Below are 21,823 nucleotides of genomic sequence, written 5' to 3'. Positions count from 1 at the left end.
CTTTGCCCCAGGCCCCCTGAATCTTCTGGGCGGCCCTACGCAGTGTGTGTGAGGAGCCGGGGAGGGAGGGAAACGGGGTCTCCTGGAGCCGAGCCCGGGCTGCGATGGCGGCGAGGGGCTCTTGGAGTGTATGAGGAGGTGAGCAGCCGGCTGGGTTCGTCGATGCTGAGCAGGTAGCCCCGCAGCCGGAGATCCTTGCCTTCCCTCCTGCCGGGGCTGGGCCAGGGCACCGTGAGGTTAAAGAGCAGCAGGTCCGGGGGTGCTGTCCAGGTCCTCGGCCGCCAGCATGTCGGGGGTGAGGGCGGTGAGCGCGAACTGATCCACCTTGGCCACCAGCAGTGCTGCAAAGCCCAGGGAGGGGGCCGTGTTCTTTGCGCCACGTCGTAGCCGCGCCACCACCTGGAAGTACTCCCGCTCCGTGCTGCCCAGCAGCTCCACCCGCATGGGGACAGAGTCGCAGCTGGGCCAGGGCTCGGCTGCAGTGTGCTGGTAGCGGATCCCACATTTGGGGGGGAGCCCAGTGCTGGGGCAACAGGGGGTGTGAGTGGGGGGCACTGGTGGGCGGGGGGGGGCAGGCTCATGTCTGGGGGCGGGGGGGGCAGCCAAAAATTTTTTTGCTTGGGGCGGCAAAAAACCTAGAGCCGGCCTGGGTGCACCGGTATTCCCAAATTCCTTTAATTAAAAGCGTATTATCAAATAATGTAATTTACTTTTCTCTAGATCCAATATAAGACCGGACAATGCAAATACAAATTTTCATGAGTTCAAAATGCACACCTTCACTCGTGTCACATCCTGCAAAGTCTGTCAAATGCTTCTGAGGTAAGTCTTGTAGTGTAAAGTATTGACTTTAATTTAATTCAAGAACCTTGCTGGGAAAAAAGAGTATGGAAATGACATGCATGGTGAGAGAACTGTTCAAGATAGACTATCTGTAAAAGAAACCTAACCTATGTGTTTTTGTTTTGGTATTGAAAAATTTTACCAGACCTCAAAATGAGAGCAGAAAGGCTATTTAAAATCTCATGCCTGCAACATTGTGACCCATCACTACCAAGCATCTTAGCACCACTCTTTCCTCTTCTATTTCCTGATTCCAGCTCTTCAGTTTTATATAAGTTGTTAATAAGGCTGTCAAATGATTAAAATATTAATCACGATATATTACAAGATTAAAAAAATAGTCACGATGAATTGAAGTTTTAATCGCACTGTTCAACAATAATAGCATGCCATTTCTTTAAATATTTTTTGGATGTTTTCTACACTTTCAAATGTATTGATTTTAATTACAACACAGAATACAAAGTGTACAGTACTCACTTCATAATCTTATTTTTTATTACAAATATATTAACTGTAAAAAGATAGAAATAAAACAATATAAAATGAGATCTTACATGCTGATGATGGGTTCTGCTTGATAACGATCCAAGGCAGTGCGGAATGGACACACATTCATTTTCATCATCTAAGTTAGATGCCACCGACAGAAGGTTGATTTTCTCTTTTGGTGGTTTGGGTTCTGTAGTTTATGCATCAGAGTGTTGTTCTTTTAAGACTTGTGACAGCATGTTCCACACCTCGTCCATCTCAGATTTTGGAAGGCACTTCAGATTCTTAAACCTTGAGTGCTTTAGCTATCTTTAGAAATTTCATATTGGTACCTTCCTTCTGTTTTGTCAAATCTGCAGTGAAAGTGTTCTTAAATTGAACAACATATAGTGGGTCATCATCCAAGACTGCTATAACACAAAATATATGGCATAATGCGGGTAAAATACAGAGAAGGGGACAAACAATTCTCTCCCCAAGGACATCAGCCACAAATTGATTTAATACATTATTTTTTTAACGAGCATCATCAGCATGGAAGTATGTCCTCCTGGAATGGTGGTCGAAGCATGTACCAATGAACTTACTTCCCTAGTGGGTCAGACTTGGAATAAAAGCCATGGGTAGGCTTGAATCTAAACCCCACTTGAAATTCAAAGGGCTTCAAAATTGAACTTATAATTTTTGAGAGTTAGGGTATGTCTACACTTAGGGCTGCCAGCCATCCAGGTTTTACCTGGACAGTCTGTTTTTTGGCATCTGTGTGTGGGTATCCGGTCAAGTGTACTGACTGGACACCAAAAGTCCAGTTACTGTGGGGTTGGGGGAAGCGCCAGGTTATTAACCTTCATGAGACCCGGCTCCTACCTGCATACAGGCTCCTTGTCAGGCTGCAGCAGCTCCCCTCCCATCCCCGGAGCAGAGGGAGCCCAGATGTGGCGGGGGTGGGAGAAGGGAGGTGGAGACAATCCAGTGAGCAACAGGGGGATGGGGAGACAGGAATGAATGATGGGGGCAGGGCCCTTGGGGAAAGAGGTGGGGCAGGGGCCATGCCTCTGGGGGTCTGGTTAACAGCAATTAGAAAGGTGCACTCTATCTATACTGCAATTAAAAACCCACGGTTGGGCCTGGGCTTAAGGGGCTGTTTAATTGTGGTGGAAATGTTCAGGCACGGGCTGGAGCCTAGGCTCTATGACACTGCAAGGTGGGAGTCTTCCAGAGCAATTTAATACCTTCTTTGCCCAAGCCCTCTGAGCACAAGTCAGCTGGCATGGGCCGGCTGCTGGTGTCTAATTGCAGTGTAAGCATACCATTCCTCCAGGGGAGAGTGCAGGGCTCTGTGAGGTGTGCTCAGCGGCTCTTAACATTCATCAACATCTTTCCTTATACTTTTCTTTTTAATGGAAGCAGTTTATAGTCAATAATATAGGTAATAAAATCTTCTATCCTGAAAAAAAATTCCTCCAAAATGAATCCTGTCCTAGTATGCATGTTCATTATACATTCCTATTGAAATCAAATGGAGTATGGATCAGTGATAGTATAGGGACACTGTGGTATTTATACTTGGTACAATTTTGGCATGTACCATGCCAAACCCCATTTTGTGCCCAATTGATATGAAGTATGTTAGTTCCCCTGATTTACTAGTAGAATATCTGGTTCTAAATGGCTTGAAGTTCTGAAAAGGAGACTGAAGTTCCATGTTACCCATGATCTGTTGCCCCTCTTCTTCAAGCTTTTAAGTACAATCATTGTGCAGCACAGAAAATGACTTCTACTGCCATCTACAGTATTTTTTATGCTAATTATTTAATAGATGCAGATTTTTATCACTTAATGTATCACTATCTAATTTTACTTTACAGAGGAACATTTTATCAAGGCTATTTATGTTCTAAGTGTGGAGCTGGGGCGCACAAAGAATGTTTAGGGAGATTAGACAATTGTGGCAGAGCTAATTCAGGTGGTAAGTCATTTTTATTGTTGGAATACTGCTTTTAATTAGGACATAAAACTTGCTAGATATAATTAAGGTTTAATTTACCTCTAATTTGTGTTTATTGTAACATGCATACTTTTGAAACTACCATTTATAAGCACAGTTAGAATTGCATTTAAAATTCATAGTGACTTTTATTCTTGCTAAACTGAAATGTAAGAGAGGAAAGGAGTGAGAACTGCTGTGGGACATAGCAGTTTCCTTAGCCTGTGTTCCTGTACAGCAACAGATTGTTCTGGTTTTAATCATGAACTGCTTATAAGTAACATCTGTTATAAAGAAAATCATCCTTTGACAAACCCCACCCCAAATGTCTCCATCTCAATCTTCCTCTTTTGCTCTCAGCTCCTTGAGCTATTTGTTTGTGCAGCCTCACCTTCCTCTCCCTGTTAATTCTCTCTTCGATCTCCTTGGTTTCCATGGTTCCCACACACTCCACTCAAAATGTTCTCACTAATGTAATTGATGGCTTACTACTGTTCTCATCCCATCTGGTGACTCCTTCCCCCTGGTTTTCTCCCCTACCTATGTCCCTCTAGGCTTTCCTGATTCTCTTTCTACCTCTCTAATCATTCCTTCAATGTATCTGTCTGAGGCTCTCCCTTCTTAAATAAATAAAATATATGGAGATATACCTACCTCATAGAACTGGAAGGGACCCCAAAAGGTTATTGAGTCCAGCCCCCTGCCTTCACTAGGAGGACCAAATACTGATTTTGCCCCAGATCCCTAAGTGGCCCCCTCAAGGATTAAACTCCCAACCCTGGGAGCAGGCCAATCCTCAAACCACTGAGCTATCCCCCCAATCGAAACAAACAACGTATATGATCTGTTTGCCATTAGAGATCTATACTCCCTTGGAACAGCTTTCTCTATTTCCTCTGTTCAGATCCTGCAGAGCTTCATCCTCCTCTTTCCACTTTCAACTTATCCCTGGTACCTCATCCACTCTTGTGACTTATGCTACTGCCTCTCTCCTGCAACTCCCAAGCTTTCCTTTCCTCTGGCCTCTTGTCTCTCTCTTTAGTATTGCATCTCTGTTTATCTGTCTGACATCTCCTCCTGGATGGACTACTGCTAACTAAATCTTGACAGAATTTTTCAACTATTTATTTCTGTAGGAACTTTACAGGTTTACAGATCCATGCCATATAAATATCAGAAACAAAACAATAATCATTACAACGGTGAGCTTTTGCTTTTAGAGAAACATGCTACAGTAATATAGTCATCCCTATTTAACATGGTTACCCTATTACAGAGTGAGTATCTTTACATTGCAGGAGCATGCACAGGAATAAAAATTTGGCCACTTTTTGGAGGGGCACTTTCTGTGCCCCATATGGCTGGAGAAGCTTCCTTCCCACCCCCGTGACTGGAGGAGCTGGTTTGCCCTGGGGCCGATGGAGCTTGCTCTCCCGGCCCTGGAGGAGTTCTGTGCCCCACTGATTGGGGGGTGGGCATGTCCCTGCTTGCTCCCCTTTCCGTATGCCCCTTCCATGACATGTCATTTCTAGTGACTTTATTAAATTGAGTGAAATCTCAGGTATGAATATCAAATATCAATATTAAAAGTAGTGGACAGGTGTACTAGGATTTTTTTGGTGAATATACTTTGAGTATTGACTAAATAGTAACCACATGTTTAAGCATCTTTTTGTTGTCTAGAGCTAGATAGAAATGTTAATTCCTCATCTTTCTTCCTTCCCTTCCTTCTTTCTGCCTACTCAGTTGCTGTCAGTAATTCTGCTACCCTCCCTCTCAACCAAGCTTGTAACTTTAGTGTCATATTTGACTCTTCCTCCATCCAGGCTCTCAGCAAATACTGTCACTTCTTCTGTCAAATACTGTCAAATCATCATGTTGGGAAATGTACATATGTTTGACAGAATTTTCCAAACATCCATAGAGCTCATTAGAACATTGGGAAAAAATTGTAAAAAATTTAACTGATAAAAAATTTGCTATATTTTGTTGGGAATTTTTTTTTCACTTAAACTTTTCTGACCAGTTCTTTTTCTTACCTTTCTAAATCTGTTCTTTGCTCTCCAGTCTTACTGCTTAAAACCTTTTCTGTTGCTTGTCCATCTCTCACTTTGGCTCCAATAATCTCTTCTGCTTTCCGACTTCATTACTTGCAATCTATGCAAAATGTGTTTATAAAAATGATATGGTCCAAGCAGTGGAAAAGATTATTTCCTTGTATACAACCCTTCACTGGCCTTTGCTTTCAAGGCTCTGCACAAGTCTGTTTCTACCTACATCTCTGCTCTCATTTCTTCCAACTTTCCACTTTGCTATGCAAAAGCCTCCTTCGAAACTACTCTCCTTTAGTTTTCTTCTTCACTGTAAACTCCAGTTCAGGAAAGCATCCCTAATCAAGAGAGCATTTATGTGGGTGCTTACATGAGATTTAGCGTGTTCATGAGGGTTTTCCTGAATTCTGTGCCTTCTTACATGCTGTCCTAAGAACAGTCTCTCACTTCTTGTGTACCAAATGATCCATGTGCTTTTTCCATTCAAATCTCTCTCAGAAACATACTTCTTCCACAAAGCCTTTTAAGGATAAGCTGCCAAAGTCAGATTTTTAAATTATATCATCATTAAAAAATATATTTAAAACAATCAAATGTAACTAATTGAAACAAACAATGTATACGATCTGTTTACCATTAGAGATCTATACTCCCTGGGAACAGCTTTCTCTGTTTCCACTTTCTTCCTCACTCCCACCTTCACCTGTTGTCATTTTGCTCATATTTTTATCTTAATTGGATTACAAGCACCTTAAGGGAAGGGACGTCATATTTCAATTTGTCTGAAAAGTATTATATATACACATGGTGCAATGTAAATCAACAATAATAGTCATAAATGTTTAGTTAACTCAGGTTCTCTGATTTTTCCTCAATTCTCCTGAATATACACTGAAGTAATGCTGTTCAGTTGCTGGAGGCAAAATAATCACACACATGCTACTTCATGAATTAATGAACTGAATAAATTTTCATTTTACAACATCCAAAGATACAGTATGTTCTTTTTGATTTTATTTAGAATATTTTACCTCGATTTTTTTTAAACGTAGAAGTACCATATGTCTCTGTCATGAATCAGTGGTTGCTCAACACACTTTGGTGCAATTGGATTATGTAATTATCGCTTATTACTTTATTTATTTTCATTTATTCTGATTGTTTAATTTTTTCTGTCCTTGTGAACTTTTCTTTCTCACCGTTTGTCCTTTCCTTGCCTATATGAAGGCTCCCATGTTTCTGTACTTACTATACAAACTACAAAATTGTTAAAACAAAAGTACCCCCCCACACAAAGAATCAGAAAATTTGTTTTAAAACTGATCACTAAGGAGCAGGATGTGACTTCTTTACAGTCTTCTATTTCTTCTATATCCTTTTGGGATGGGGTGACAAGAATTCAAAACAATAGTCCAGGTAAGGGTGTGTCAATAATTTATGTACTGGCATTCTAATATTTCGGTATTTTCTCTCTCCTTTTTAATATAGTTTTAACATTTTGTTTTCCTTTTAGACCACTGAGCAGATTTTTTCACTGAGCTGTCTGAAATGATGCCTAGAACTTTACCTGAGTGGTTTAAGGCCTTTTATAGTGCATTCCAAGCCTGTTAGTATCATAGAATATCAGGATTGGAAGGGACCTCAGGAGTTACTGAAAATTCAAAAAATAGACTTCTAGAGACAGATGAAACCTTAAAAATGACAAATTTAATAAGTGTCAGATTTAGATGATACACTGATGAGGAAGATGTGACTAAAATCTAAAAATAAATTACTACTTTGTCAAGCAATGACTTATATGCAGACATATGCCAGTTCTTTAGATATCTTGTTTCAAAGAAGGCCAATTCAATAGATTATAGAAGTTGCAATGATAAAGGTGCTCTGGTAATCAGTTGAATTGCTGAATGGTATAACATGTCCAAATTCAGCCCTGGCTTTTCTTATTGTTATTCCTGCCCCTACTTCACTGAGCATCTCTTGTGGAAGTCCTGTGGCTGTGTTCACTTCCTCTGCTATCAGGTTATCCTTTCTTCCTGCAGTGCTGCTTTGTTCATGCCTAAGCAATCCTTCATTTCTTCTGTCATTCACTTCCAGTCCCCACCAGCTCTTCTCTACTCTTAACTCTCTGATCAAATCCCCTTCCCTGCCTCCCCTTTTCGCTTGTACTCTGACAAATTCCTTCAGTGGGGTTGTATAGTTGTAACAAAGCACAGATTTTAGCAAGTATGTATATATTTTCATTACAGAAGCATTTATAAGGGCATACTGGTTCCCAATTGAATGGCTTTTGCAAAGATGCACCCAACTTTGTCCAAATCAAAAACTTAGGCTACTCAAAATATATTATCCACACTGCTTGTACTCACTAGCTTGAACTCTCCACCACTACATCACAGGCTGGTATTTCTTCCCTCACTCCCTTCCTTTACTGTCCTTCTTTTCACCAGCATCTAAAATTAAGCTCTTCAAACATCTTTCCCCCTCCAGTCCCTAAGCCTGTCCCTGCCACGCATGCAGTGCTGCTCAGAACAGGGGATAGGAGGGCCATTTCACCTTGATTTTCAGTCTGGTAATGTGGGATCTTCCTATCACCAGAGGAAGGTGATGCTATATGGATGGAGTGAAGAGTGGGATCTAGGGCAGCAGCACTCCTTGGGGCCGGGAGCGGGAGAGCAGGGTGGGATTCTCCCTGTGCTTTTTGAAGAGATGGGAAGAAGCTGTGCCACCTCATGTTCCCCCTTTCATTGTTCACACGTAATAGGAGTCAGCTCTGTGGGCCTTACAGTTTCTTGACGTTCCTCAGGACTACCCTAGAATGCCAATAACTGAGCTTGATTCCATTTTAATAATCTAAATCAGGGGAAATACCAATCTGCTTTATTACATTATCATACTTCAACCAGACCACCCCTTTTATTATATCCTTCCCATTAAAATAGGATTGAGTGTCTCAGACAATTGTTTCCTGGTTGCATAGACAATTTAATCTTTCAATGAGATAAATCCCTGAGAATAGGCAAAAGTATCAGAAATATTTAATAAAATAAAGTAAAATCCACGACAGTCTCTTGTTTATAGCTGTCTCCAGGTTCTCCAGAGAACAGATGTTAGAATCATCTCCGATTCAGACATAGATAAATAGGAAAAAATCTTAACTGGCATTTTTACAGTGTGCTGTAGCTAGGCAGAACTGAGCACCCCAAATTTGCTACTCGAACAACTGGACCATTTCACACTGTCATTTTTAGTAAACAAATGGTGTCAGGAGAATTGCTCTTCCACATGAGCTCTGATTAAAATACAATTTTATCGTATATTACTTGATAAAAGTCTATTGTCATTTGCTCCCTACCAGACCAAACAAAAACCACAAAACAAGCTAGCCTCTGCTTGATTCCTTTTTCATTTAAATTCCTCTATTTCAGATTGTTCTGCCTGAGAAAGAGCCAAATGGACTGAGAGGGAAAGGATATATAGCTTTCATATGCATGGATAGTATGTGATTACTTGTTAAAAAATGTTAGAGGTGTATAAACTGTAAATGAAAGAAGCTACTTTTTATTATAACATATTTGTGCAAAAGTACATGTGCTACTTGCGTAGATTTTCATATGTTGCAGCACATAATTTTTATCTCACATGGGATTATTCATAATCAAGATGGGTTTCTGACGTTATATAAAACCAGCAGCTTTCCCTATTTACCTTTCCCTGGCTTGTTCAGTAGCTATAGATTTGCCGGCTGTCCTCCAAAGCCACCATATCAGCAGCATTGACCAGCAAATGTTCAAGTCCCAGAACGCTCATTGGAGAGTTGCTGTTTCTTGTTTAACTTAAATAATATTGTTCAGTCTTTGTTGAACTAATGATCCATACTGAGCTTGAATAACAATCACTGTGGGATCAGGGTACTTTGGGGCAAAGTCCTGTCTTGGGCAACTGCTGGTGCTACTCCTAACACCTATCTCTATACAATGTAAGGTTATAGAGTCCATATGCCCTCATTGTGAGCCATAAGGAACAGATAGCCCCATTCCTCCTTTTAGAGTAGACTACTTTACATTTTCTACATTTTAAAAATTAAAATTAAAATATTTTAAAAAGAAGACAGGTATTCCCCTATTGTATCCCCATATTTCACTGTTCATTTAGTTAGCATGTAAGCCCCAGTTGCTCTGCTATATAACTGAAGATTAAGCTATTCCCACTTAGACTCTTCTTGGACTTTAAGGCCAGGAGGGACCATTGTGATCATCTCGTCTGACCTCCTGCACATTGCAGGCCTCAGAATCTCACCCACCCACTCCTGTAATAGACCTGTAATCTCTGGCTGAGTTACTGAAATCCTCAAATCATGATTTAAGGAATCCAAGTTACAGAGAATCCACCATTTACTTAATTTAAACCAGCAAGTGACCCATTCCCCATGTTGCAGAGGAAAGTGAAAACCTCCCAGGATTTTTTGCCAATCTGACCTGAGGGAAAATTACTTCCCAACCCCAAATATGGCAGCCAGGCAGCCCTTGAGCATGTTGGCGAAACCCATCAGCAAAACACCCAGGAAAGAATTCACTGTAGTAACTCAGAGTCCTCCCCATCTAGTGTCCCATTTCTGGTCATTGGAGATATTTGCTACTAGCAGTCACAAATGGGCTACATGCTATTGTAGGCAATCTCATCATACCAGCCCCTGCCAAAAAGATGAGTCTTCAAAGATGTTTTAGAAGTTGAATAGTAAGTCAGAAAATCCAATTTGTTAGGAAGAATAAAATCCAAATCTCTATAAAATTATCAAGCTCAGTCTTTGAAACCAATTTGGTTTTTTTGCCCCCATTACTTCCCTTGGGAGGCTATTCCAGAACTTCACTCCACTGAGAGCTAGAAACCTTCATCTAATTTCAAGCCTAAACTTGTTGATGGCCAGTTTCTATCCATGTGTTCCTGTGCCAACATTGGCCCTTAACTTAAATAACTCCTCTCCCTCCTTGGTGTTTATCCTTCTAATGTATTATACAGAGCAGTCATATCTCTCTCCAGTTTTCGTTTGCTTAGGCCAAACAAAGCCAAGCTTCTTAAGTCTCTTCTTCTAGGGTAGGTTCTCTAATCTCCTAGAATTCCTTCTCTGCACCTGCTTATAGCAAAACTTCCTATTTGCACTATTAAATTTCATCCCATTTCTATTGTCCAGGTTTTCAGCATCATGTATAAAATTCAAGTCTGCCTCCATATTGGCAATACCTTCCAACTTTGTATCATCTGCAAGTCCTGCTTGGGCTTGAGCCTGGGCTCTGAAACCCAGCCGGGGGGGGGGGGGGGCTCTTAGCCTGAGCGAGAATGTCTATACTGATATTTTTAGCCTTGTAGCATGCATTCCATGAGCCCAAGTCAGTTGACCCAGGCTTTGAGACTCGCTGCTTGGGGCTTTTTTTCTTTTTTTGCAGTGTGGACATACCCTCAATGGCTACACTCTCCTGTTTGTAACCAGTCCATATTTAAATTAAAATTTTCTTTTGTAAAAATTCTGCTGGTGGACATTGTGACCCTATTTTATATAGCAGCAGTGTAGGAACTAGTTTGTCTTGCTTTATTGCTGGTTTGGATGCTTTACAAAAATAGTGATATGTAGACATTATGAAAATGCAGTGCTAAAAAGATGAGTCTTCATAGATGTTTTAGAAGTTGAATAATAAGTCTGAGAATCCAATTTGTTAGGAAGAATAAAATCCAAATCTCTATAAAATCAAATGGTACTGTCCTTACTCGAGAAATTCTCCAAAGGCCTTCTGAACAAGAGTGGAGGTTATGGATCCCATTATATGGACCAGTAATTTTTCCTGATATGAAGAATCATGCTTGTTACGAGTTCTGCTTACTGTGTAGGTTGCAAAATATTTTAAAGTTAGCATGCTGCCTCATTGAAGGCAGATGAAGTTTTCTCAGTGCTAGACTAAAATGTTTACAGATTATTGTTCCTTTGAGGAGTCTTAGAGGCACAATTCTGTGCAAACTGTGAGTACTTAAGGGAAGTAGAGGAAGATCCACAAATTATTAACTGCAATTATCGAGGAGAAATGTGATAAAAAGGATGTGGAAGCGTGTCAAGATCTTCGTAAAAAGATATTGGTGATATCCTGAAGAACGAGGAGTACTTGTGGCATCTTAGAGACTAACACATTTATTTGAGCATAAGCTTGCATGGGCTAAAACCTACTTCATTAGATGCATGCACTGGAAAATACAGTAGGAAGATATATATATACAGAGGACATGAAAAAATTAGTGTTCCCATACTAACTATAATGAGGGTAATCAGTTAAGGTGGGCTATTATCAGCAGGAGAATTAAAAACCTTTGTAGTGATAATCAGGATGGCCCATTTCCAACAGTTGACAAGAAGGCATGAGTAACAGTAGGGAAAAAATAGCATGGGGAAATAGGTTTTACTTTGTGTAATGATCCATCCACTCCCAGTCTTTATTCAAGCCTGGTTTAATGGTGTCAAGTTTGCAAATTAATTCCAATTCTGCAGTTTCTCATTGGAATCTGTTTTTGAAGTTTTTTTGTTGGAGTATTGTGATTTTAAGGTCTGTAATCGAGTGACCAGAGAGGTTGAAGTGTTCTCCAGCTGGTTTTTTAATGTTATAATTCTTGACGTCTGATTTGTGTCCATTTATTCTTTTACGTAGAGACTGTCCGGTTTGGCCAATATACATGGCAGAGGCATTGCTAGCACATGATGGCATATATCAGATTGGTAGATGTGGAGGTGAACGAGCCTCTGATAGTGTGGCTGATGTGATTAGGTCCTATGATGGTGTCCCCGAATAGATATGTGGACAAAGTTGGAATTGGGCTTTGTTGCAAGAATAGGTTCCTAGGTTAGAGTTTTTGTTGGGTGGTGTGTGGTTGCTGGTGAGTATTTGCTTCAGGTTGGGGGCTGTCTGTAAGCAAGGACTGGCCTGTCTCCCAAGATCTGTGAGAGTGAGGGATCATCCTTCAGGATTGGTTGTAGATCCTTGGTGATGTGCTGGAGAGGTTTTAGTTGGGGGCTGAAGGTGTGACGGCTAGTGGCATTCTGTTCCTTTCTTTATTGGGCCTGTCCTGTACTAGGTGACTTCTGGGTACTCTTCTGGCTCTGTCAATCTGTTTCTTCACTTCAGCAGGTGGGTATTGTAGTTGTAAGGAAGCTTGATAGAGTTCTTGTAGGTGTTTGTCTCTGTCTGAGGGATTGGAGCAAATGTGGTTGTATCTTAGAGCTTGGCTGTAGACAATGGATCGTGTGATGTTGTCTGGATGAAAGCTGAGGGCTACCACTCTGAAACCTGTCACCATGCAAGGTGATAGCCTGGAAATTTTTCCTGAAATTGTAATATGGGTTCATAGGCTGATTACTGTGAACTTCCAAGATAAAGCTGAAAGACAACTGTGAGTCTAAGATAACAAACTATGGAAATGCTAAGAATGGAAATGAAAATGTTAGAGCCAGAAAAAAGAGAACTTTTGCCTAATAGGTATGGCATTGTAGGACATGAGTATGAATAATTCTGTGCAGATGAAGCAAGGAATCTGCTCTTGAACTCCTAATCAGAAAGCCATGGGGAATTGATTCACATGAGGATCTGATGCAAAGTTTGCTGGATATACGGAGAGTGAAATTGAATAGACATAAGGTTTTTCCTACCTTAAAGTAGTAATGATTTCACTTTGTTGGAGACTATAGATTTTACTTCAGCAGTTTTCTTCTCACCATAATGAATGAGATTTGTGTATATATGCTGCAGATAAACAAGGCTTTTTTTGGCAATATTGATATCAGGTGGTTAGTTTCACTGTGGTCTATAGACATGTCGAAGGGGCTTCCTGAGTTAAATGTTACATGTAACAGTTCAGTGTATGCCAGTGTTGGCAAAGTTTTAAGGTCTAATTCGGACATGGAGTAAATAGATAAAATACTGTCAACTTCAGTGAAGTTGCATTTGCTTATGCTGAGTTTGAATTTGGCCCTCAGTCTTTAATAACAAAATCTCTGCTGGCTTGAGGTAATGGAGTAGTATAGTATTTACTTTGAACCTAAATATCACTAACGTGACCTATTTCCATAAATACTTCTCTCAGTAAAACTCATAGGTACCTATCAGGGATATTTATAGTCTTTCTATGTTACTGGTTTTTTGCATCTCTCTGAATCCCAAATATTGGAAGTTAATCGTTCAACTTCTCTTTCTATATCAAATCACAACATTGGGATACTGAACTCACTTTATCCTAGTGAACTTTGAAACTCACTCCAAGATTAGTGTTTATGATATTCATAAAAAAGCAGCAATAAGCCACAGCTGTTATTAAGACAAGGTGCTTTCTTCACTCAAAAGCAAAACAGTTCACTGGACTTTCATGTGTCATCCATAAAGCCCAAATCTCCTCCTATAAACTCTCCCACACCAGGACAGAAAGGCACCCAGTACGCTCTAGTATTTGAGACATATGGGGACTGAAGATAAAACACTAACAGAACTGATGATTGGTAATGAACTTTTATAATGATTCCATTTTCATGGTACTTAGTTCAGTTTTGAAGTCATTTATAATGCCAAGGTAGTGATGCTATACAGGAGTAAAGGCCAAAAAGGTAATTGCATTCTTACCCTCCTGCCCTTACCATAGGTTGGCATTTTCAAAGGAGTCCAAGTGAGTTAAGTGCCTAAATCCTATTGAATTTCAGTGGGATTTGAATACTTAACTCCCTTGGGCTCCTTTGAAAATCTAAGCCTTAATAATCTCTTCAAAACTATTCATTTGCTTCTCCCTCTCTCCCTGCTCTTTTACTACACAAAGGTGAGTGAATATTTTTGGAAAGGCTGAAAAAAAATCTTTACAACCTTTTTTAAAAAAAATTCCCTTAGTGTGACAGAGAGTTTTCCCTGGCATTCCATCGATGAGGGGAAAATTATACTGCTCCTACTTGGTAGCATTCTGTCCTTCCAGTCTCCTGCTGAGATTTCTTGGTTCATATTCTTATTGTCTGTTTATCTTTAAATAAAATGTTAGTAACCAAGAGATTTGTTCCGTATAATAAGAACCACCTTGGATGCATTTTTTTAGCTTTAGCAAATCAAAATGTTTAGATTTAGAGCTTCATATTTGGCTCATTCAATATATTGGTAAGCAATGTGTGTTTTGCCACTGGGATGCTCTCCTGAGGACTCTCAGAACCATAAACCACTGTGTTCCCTAAGTGAGGGACAACTAGAATGTTTTTTTGCTCCCTTTCTGTTTTGCAGAGTCCAGTGTCTTTGCCTCAAAAGCCAGAAGACTTCATGGGGGTGTTGACTCTGTTCCCCCTCTGTTGCTAGTTAGCTTGATTGCTTGATTAAAACTCATCTTAATTAATTAGCCTCTTAGAGTTGATATGGCTACTTCCACCTTTTCATGTTCTGTATCTCCTTACTATGTGTTCCATTCTATGCATCTGAAGAAATGGGCTGTAGCCCATGAAAGCTTATGCTCAAATACATTTGTTAGTCTCTGAAGTGCCACAAGTACTCCTGTTCTTTTTTTTTTTGGTTGCTTTGTTTATCCTATATGCAAATATACTTTTATTATCCTCTACCTGTAATCAAGCCAGTCAGACAGATAAATCCACATTTGTCTGTCTAGGGCAGGTTTGATTTATGCACTATTTCTAAAATACATTTTAAGAACATATTGCCAGGACACATACATAATTCTTTATACACAACCCGTAGATAGACCATGCAGTAATATCCGCGACCAACATATCACCAGTTTTTATGACATCTTACTCAGTACACGTTTATAGTACAATAATAGTGTATACAATCAGTTGATTCAATTGCTTATTCTTTGGAGTTCAGACTCTCCCCGCCCAAGGTATCTGGACCCTGATTGTCACACCGATATTTGAAAAAGTTTGGAAATTGTTTATGGTTGTAAACTAAACACTGGACATGTGCAATACATCATTTTCCTTAGCAGACATCAGGAGTGGGCCTGGAGAATTCCACATAGAAATAAACACAGGTGTGTGATAAGGCAGTAAAATAAAATCTAGCGTGCAGTGATGTGTTTATTAGAAAGTATGCTGATCAGATCCCCATTACCCAAACCCTTGCTGGGTTCATAGAAATGTGTGGTGCTCTGTATGCACACAGCTTTAATGCAGCCATTCTGATAACCCACAAGAGTACCTTTCTTTATCCTTTTCTCATGCTGCTTTTTTTTTCTTCACTAAAAGAAAACAAGAAAATTCATTGCAAAAAAACCCCTCCTACAGTATGTTGGTGCAGTGCTACTTGAGAATTTAAGTACATGAATCTCAGGAAACTTCAAAGCTAAGGTTCTCACCACAACCAGTAGGCAAAACATTGAACTGATTATACAGCAATATAGAATATTATTAGGTGCAAAGGGATTAGAGGGAGTTTAAATTACAGTTGCAATAGGAATCTTAACTATAGAATTTCCCAAAAGGTGTATGTGGTTACATAGTGTTTTTGAAACTCGGTAGAACCATTTCTAAAGATTTAAATGATTTGATTGTTTGGCATACAACTGTTGGAAAGTTCAGCATAACTCAGAAACAGGCCATTTATAGCGTTGGTTCAGTGTTACCTGACAAGAGCCAATCAGCTCGAAGAACACAGTTTGCAAAACAATAACTATCTTAGCTCCAGGGCTGTCGGACCATATTACAGGTATCAGTTAGCAAAACAAAGCAGTAGTGTGTTCTCGTGCAGCGCAGCACAGACAGAGATTACTATATAAAAGAACAAATTGACAGACACTGATAATGCCCATTTTTACTTTTGTTTCAGAACACGGAACCCTGAAACATGAGGTAAGGATTCATTTTCAATTTTTATGCAATATTTATTTTGTTGATGGCTTACAAATTGCTCATTTACTGCATATGGCTGTGCCAGTGCAATAAATAATGTATTTCTCTGCAGCTAACTTGCATTTATTTAGAGTTATGCAAACTCTGGCAGTAGAAGTGACTCCATGTAAATGAACTAACAATTAGATATATCTGTATTAAATTGCAGGGGATTAACCTAATTTTCATTGAGATTTTCAGTGTTTACTGGGAAGAATGTAGGTTTTCTTAAATTATAGGGGGAAAGTAAAACAATGTTGTTAATTTAACTCGGGATATCAGTGATCACAGTTCTCCAATGCTTCTAGCCAAATTTGGCAACAGAGCTAAAACTACCCTCAGGTAAATTTCAGCAAATTCTGCAATAATAATATACTACTATGGACTAATAAATCTGCAATTCTTCAGCCTACAGTAAGCTGCAAAATTTGCAGTGGAATACTGACTTTTTACGTAACCCTATTCTTTCTTAGTGTCACTCAGCAACTATGGCATTTGCTTAATCCTGACAGGATAGTAAAATGAACTACTAATGTCCAGAGAAGTTAGTTTGGATGCATGATGTGTCATGACAAAGCTCTGAGAATATTGCAAGTCACAGTGAAGTATCTCGCTGCCTATTGCTGATGTCTTTCCATGATGGTACAGGAAGAAGTAAAAGTCCTACTTCCCACTAACTTTGACAAAATACAGACTGTTTTAAACCCAGGACACTACATTGTGTTTCCAGCATCCATTTTAGATCAGTTGATGTAAATTCATTCTGTAATCAGGCATTACGGTTATGAGCACCATATACATTTGTATAATGATGATAATTTTACCTATTCAGGTTTGTGATTGTCTCTACTTGCATGCTGTCCTGCCATGACTCAGGTTGGCAATGCAAATCAAAAGAAAACTATTACTGTTATAAAAATATAATGGCAGATTAATGCTGACTGCTAATAAATGTTACATAATTAAGACTGTGTATTCTCAGTCAGCTCCTAGGATAGTGCATATTTTTAGCTAGTTTCCACTGTCGAATTGCTATTTGGAAGTTCATGTGTTAAGAGACCTGTTTAAATTTCCTTAAAACCTATCAGAGGAATTAATAGAATTCCACTGACAATTGGTTTTGTTTTACACCACTTACCTGAACAGAAGTGTTATATACAGGTCTGTCATCTTTAGTAATGTTAATGTTGTATAATCTAGTGGCTAAATGAATTGTAAAAGGAAATCTAGGACTGAAAATATAAGCCCTCTGTACTGGGCAGGTAACAGGTTTTTTTACTCCCTTGACTTATGGAGAATTTCATGGAGGATATACATTTCTGTCACATATAGCTTAGAAAACCTAGTGCTTTGGATAATTAAAGTGTAATGTTAGGGGCCCCGGATGGTTGAGGTGACTGGTAAATAGATATGGAATCTTTCACCTGTGTGGCTCCATTAAATGTTAAGATCTGGCACAGATCACCTTGTGATAACTGTTCAGTGGCCTATGTGTAATGAGATGGTGAATTCAGTTCAGCTCAGCCCCTAGTGGGCAGGTGTCCATATCATAAAACAACTCTTATAGTTGACATTAGTTTGCCCTATTTTGATAGTTTATGGGAGGGGGAGGGATTTAATGGGTATAGAATCCCTCGGTTTTCCTTGAGGGGATCACACATTATAAGGATTAAAAAACATTGACAGAACTCTGAGAGGAGGAGGGAGGAGTGGTTGGCATGTGTTTATACATGTTTTATGGTTAAGTAGAAGACCTCAGTTGCCAGTGCAATAAGCTCACTTTAAAACGTCTGTTGTATGTGCTCATTTTAATAGAATCCTCACCAGCAGCTTGCTTACCTTACCTTCTGCCATGTGCTGTTTGTTTGTTTTACATTTTAAATCTCTCTGTAAACTGTTAAACATGAACATCTTAAACACCAAAACTATAGCATGGTTTGTTTGCTTACAAGTCTGTTGATCATTACACATGGCATACAGTATTGAGGAATCTATAAACAGATTGCTTATGGTATGTTATGGACAAGGTTGCCAGAAGTGAGTAAAACTACCAGTGATGAACATATGTGGCTGGATGAGATAATATTTATCCTAATTCTATTTTATTCCTCCTCTTTGCATGCCTCTTCCTCTAACTTGATTCTTGAGATTTTTGTAAGAAAAAATTCCTTCTCCTGATGAGGTTTCTGTACCTTGATTTTATGTAGAATGTAAAATTGGAGCCTTATTCTCATTTGTGCCATGGCTCCTTTAAATGGTTCTGGCAGTATAAAGGGGCCTTAAATGTATTTAATATGTCTTTAAGGTCCCTTTATGCTGCCAGAGTGGTATAAAGGGGACTTAGTGTAAATGAAGATCAGGTTTTTAAGAAAAGATGGATTTATGTTACAGAAAATGTGAAGATCTACTGAAAATAATGATAATATAAGATGAAGCATTCAGTACATTTTCACACCCTCCCAACATTTACTTCCTTGGATATTTTTATGCCCGCTTCTTTCCTTTAGTCTATGTAATTTTATTGTTACATTGATAAATTATCACATTTTTTTCCAGTTAAGCCATGGAAACATTTTGCAAACCACTACCATAACTTCCCCTCAGCTTTCCCAGCTTTCCCCTGCCCCAAGCTTATGGCTCCTCTCCTCTCTGTGTCAGTGTGAATAAACAATACAGTCACAATTTAAAAAAAAACCCTGATTGCACCCTTTGGTTTTGCTCTGCTTGGCTTGAGTAAAACATTGTGATTTGTATGAGCCCTCATGCAAGCTACTAATTAAAACAAGTAGCAGGAGGAGATGACTAACTTACAGATATACCTTATTATGCACTGAAGTTCCTCAGGGCCTGTTTAAACGCAGAGGTCTGTGCAATTGGTACAAATCAGCACTTGCCAAATAATAAACCATCATGTTTGTACAGTGTACATGGAATTTCATATAACTCCAGTTTGCCTAAACTAAACTTTAAAAAAATAGAACAAAAGTTTATTACTTCATGTTTTTTAAAAAATTAAATACTCATTTGAGAGATGGGACAGGCATTGTTAACTATAAGGAGCTTTAGTACAAAGCAAGAATAGTATAAGTCTCCCACCGTATTGAAATTGCAACTTCATTCACATGCATTCTTGCTGCTGTTCTAGTCCTGGATCTTCCCTGAGGCAGACAATGCCAAACTATGTGGTGTATTTTTCCGCTATAAAATAGGTTGAGTTATTACAATCATTTTCACATGTGATCTCAGCGGAGTTTGAACCCAGATGTCAAGAGGTGACAGGCTAACACATGAACCTTTTGTGTCACTTGCACCCCAACAATAAATATTAACGCATGATATTTCTGTATTAACCCCACTGTATGATGGAAGAGAACTTTTTAAAAATTAGCTTTGCCTAGTAGACTACAAACACTAGTTTAGTTGAGAGTTACAAACACCTTGGGAGTGGAAGTTGTTCGTAACTCTGAACAAAACGTTATAGTTGTTCTTTCAAAGGTTTACAACTGAACATTTACTTAATACAACTTTGAAACTTTACCATGCAGAAGAAAAATGCTGCATTCACTTAATTTTTTTTTAGTAGTTACGTTTAACACAGCACTGTACTGAATCCCCCCCCACCCTTTTTGTCTCTGCTGCTCCCTGTTTGTATATTTCTGATGCCAAATGAGGTGTGTGGTTGACTGGTCAGTTCATAACTCTGATGTTTTTAACTCTGAGGTTCTACAGTACTTAGAAATGAAAACCGGTTTATACATGTCTTTGACTTGTATTTTTGCTTTGCAGAAAAGAACTAATGGAATTCGAAGAAACTCCAGACAGATGGACTCAGGTTTGTTTTATATCTTCTATTAATTACCCTTTTGAATTAAAAAGGCAAAAGAAAGCTTCAACTATAACATCATGCTGTACCATGATCAGCATTACACTGCACGCAGCATTGAGAACACACTGCATATTTTTCTGTTGGGAACCTAAAGTCTTGCAGATCTAAATCAATGGCTTGGCTGTGTTTTCATAGGTATGGCCATATGACTGACTGAACTCCAGGTTTTTTTACATGCATGTTTATAAGCAGTGCTTGTTCAGCTTTGTTTGCACATTGAAAAGCCTCTGGGCTTTTGGTTAGCAGTTTCTCCACCCTTGTGTACTTTGCTGTTAAAAACAGGCAGCTGCGTATAAACCTTAGTTTCTGATCCTGCAGAGTTGTTGGTGCTTTCAACCTGCCTTGGGATTTACCTGTGCCTTGCTGGACTGGACTTTAGCTGCCCTCCAAAAAAGCCATAAATAGTCTGCAATTTTATATACACCTTCCTAAAGGCTGTATTTTTTCACTATAGTCTGTTAGATGTTGTTATAGAATTGTGGACACTGGCTCTTAAGAAAATTAAGGGTTTAATTACAAACTATGTATTAACTGGGTGAGCATCTCCTCTGGAGACCAATTATTTGTCTGAATAGAATATTCAATAGATCTATGTAACACTGAATTTTTTTACAGTAATTATGCTTTTGTCTTTTGTATGTTTCTTTTCACAGTTTAATTACTGGAGATTTGTTATGCATATGGTAATAGCTATTCTTAATAAAATTAAGTTATTGTTAAATGTTTCTTAATGTAGACACCCAAGAACAGTTTGAGTAGAACACTAAATGGGCTAGCAGCCTTGCACCATCTCAAAACCTGGTGAAGCTGTGTGTTTGCTGAGGAGTAAGTGTGGTGGTTAGGCTGCCATCATTCCAAATGTTCAGCTGCACAGGTTCTAAAGGTTGTAACTACTTGAAACAATCCACACCCTTCTTACTCATGTCAGATTATCAGATGTTTTAGAAGCCTTACAGTTGCTTTGTTGCTTCTAGCTAAAGCTTGCTTCACTCTGCACTTAGGTCAGTCTGTATGCCTTTTTACTCAAGGAAACTTGAAACCATTTAAAAATAAGTTTAACTTTTAATATGTACTGCTGTCAGAAAGTGCAGCATAAAGAGTAACAAGCCATTGGCCTAGTGGGGTTATTGTCATTTACTCATTCAATTATACAAACTGATGTATTAGGCGTATTGTTCCTGTGTGTGAGCTCTCATTTAGGCCCACATTTTTAAACTTTGCTGTCTACTGTTAGGCGCTCAAGTCCCTCTGTAGGCACTTAAATACAAGTAACTTGAGCATTTCCAGCTCCCATTGAAGTCAGTAATTATTGAGATCCCTTATTCAGGAAGGTGGCTTAAGCCTGTGTATAAATGCCACTGAAGCAGTGGGATTTAAGCACATGCTTAAGTGCTTTCCTCAATCAGGGCCTAAGTTATTAAGGCCCAGATTCTTCGAATAACTTATTCTGGAGGTTGAAGTCCATTCAACGTTAGTATTGATGGCAGACTCTGGTCCTCAATTGTTTTTTGGAAGCCAGTGGAAGTTCAGGACCTCTGAAAATCATTCTACTATTTTTTAGGTACCTAAGTTTATGTCCCCTGGTTGAAAATGTTGGTCTTGAATCTTCATACTTCTGCAAAATTGATTCTGCTATTACATATCTTTGAAATAAGAGCTAACAA

The 21,823-nt window shown here is 39.1% G+C and overlaps 1 protein-coding gene across 3 annotated transcripts in view; it reads left to right on the top strand.

Moving 5' to 3' along the window:
• Positions 1-21,823, top strand: part of VAV3 (vav guanine nucleotide exchange factor 3) — a 235,071-nt gene that overhangs the window by 141,886 nt on the left and 71,362 nt on the right. For all 3 annotated transcript variants that reach the window (XM_045028140.1, XM_045028141.1, XM_045028142.1), the window contains 4 exons: positions 721-822; positions 3,204-3,304; positions 16,212-16,234; positions 20,060-20,105. In XM_045028140.1, the coding sequence (XP_044884075.1) occupies positions 721-822; positions 3,204-3,304; positions 16,212-16,234; positions 20,060-20,105 (272 nt within the window). The remainder of the gene's footprint in view (positions 1-720; positions 823-3,203; positions 3,305-16,211; positions 16,235-20,059; positions 20,106-21,823) is intronic.

The sequence above is a fragment of the Mauremys mutica genome, chromosome 8, assembly GCF_020497125.1.
Source record: "Mauremys mutica isolate MM-2020 ecotype Southern chromosome 8, ASM2049712v1, whole genome shotgun sequence".
In the NCBI taxonomy this organism is placed as follows: Eukaryota; Metazoa; Chordata; order Testudines; family Geoemydidae; genus Mauremys; species Mauremys mutica.
Note: the sequence above shows the minus strand (reverse complement) of the source record. Positions and strands in the feature narration are given on the sequence as shown.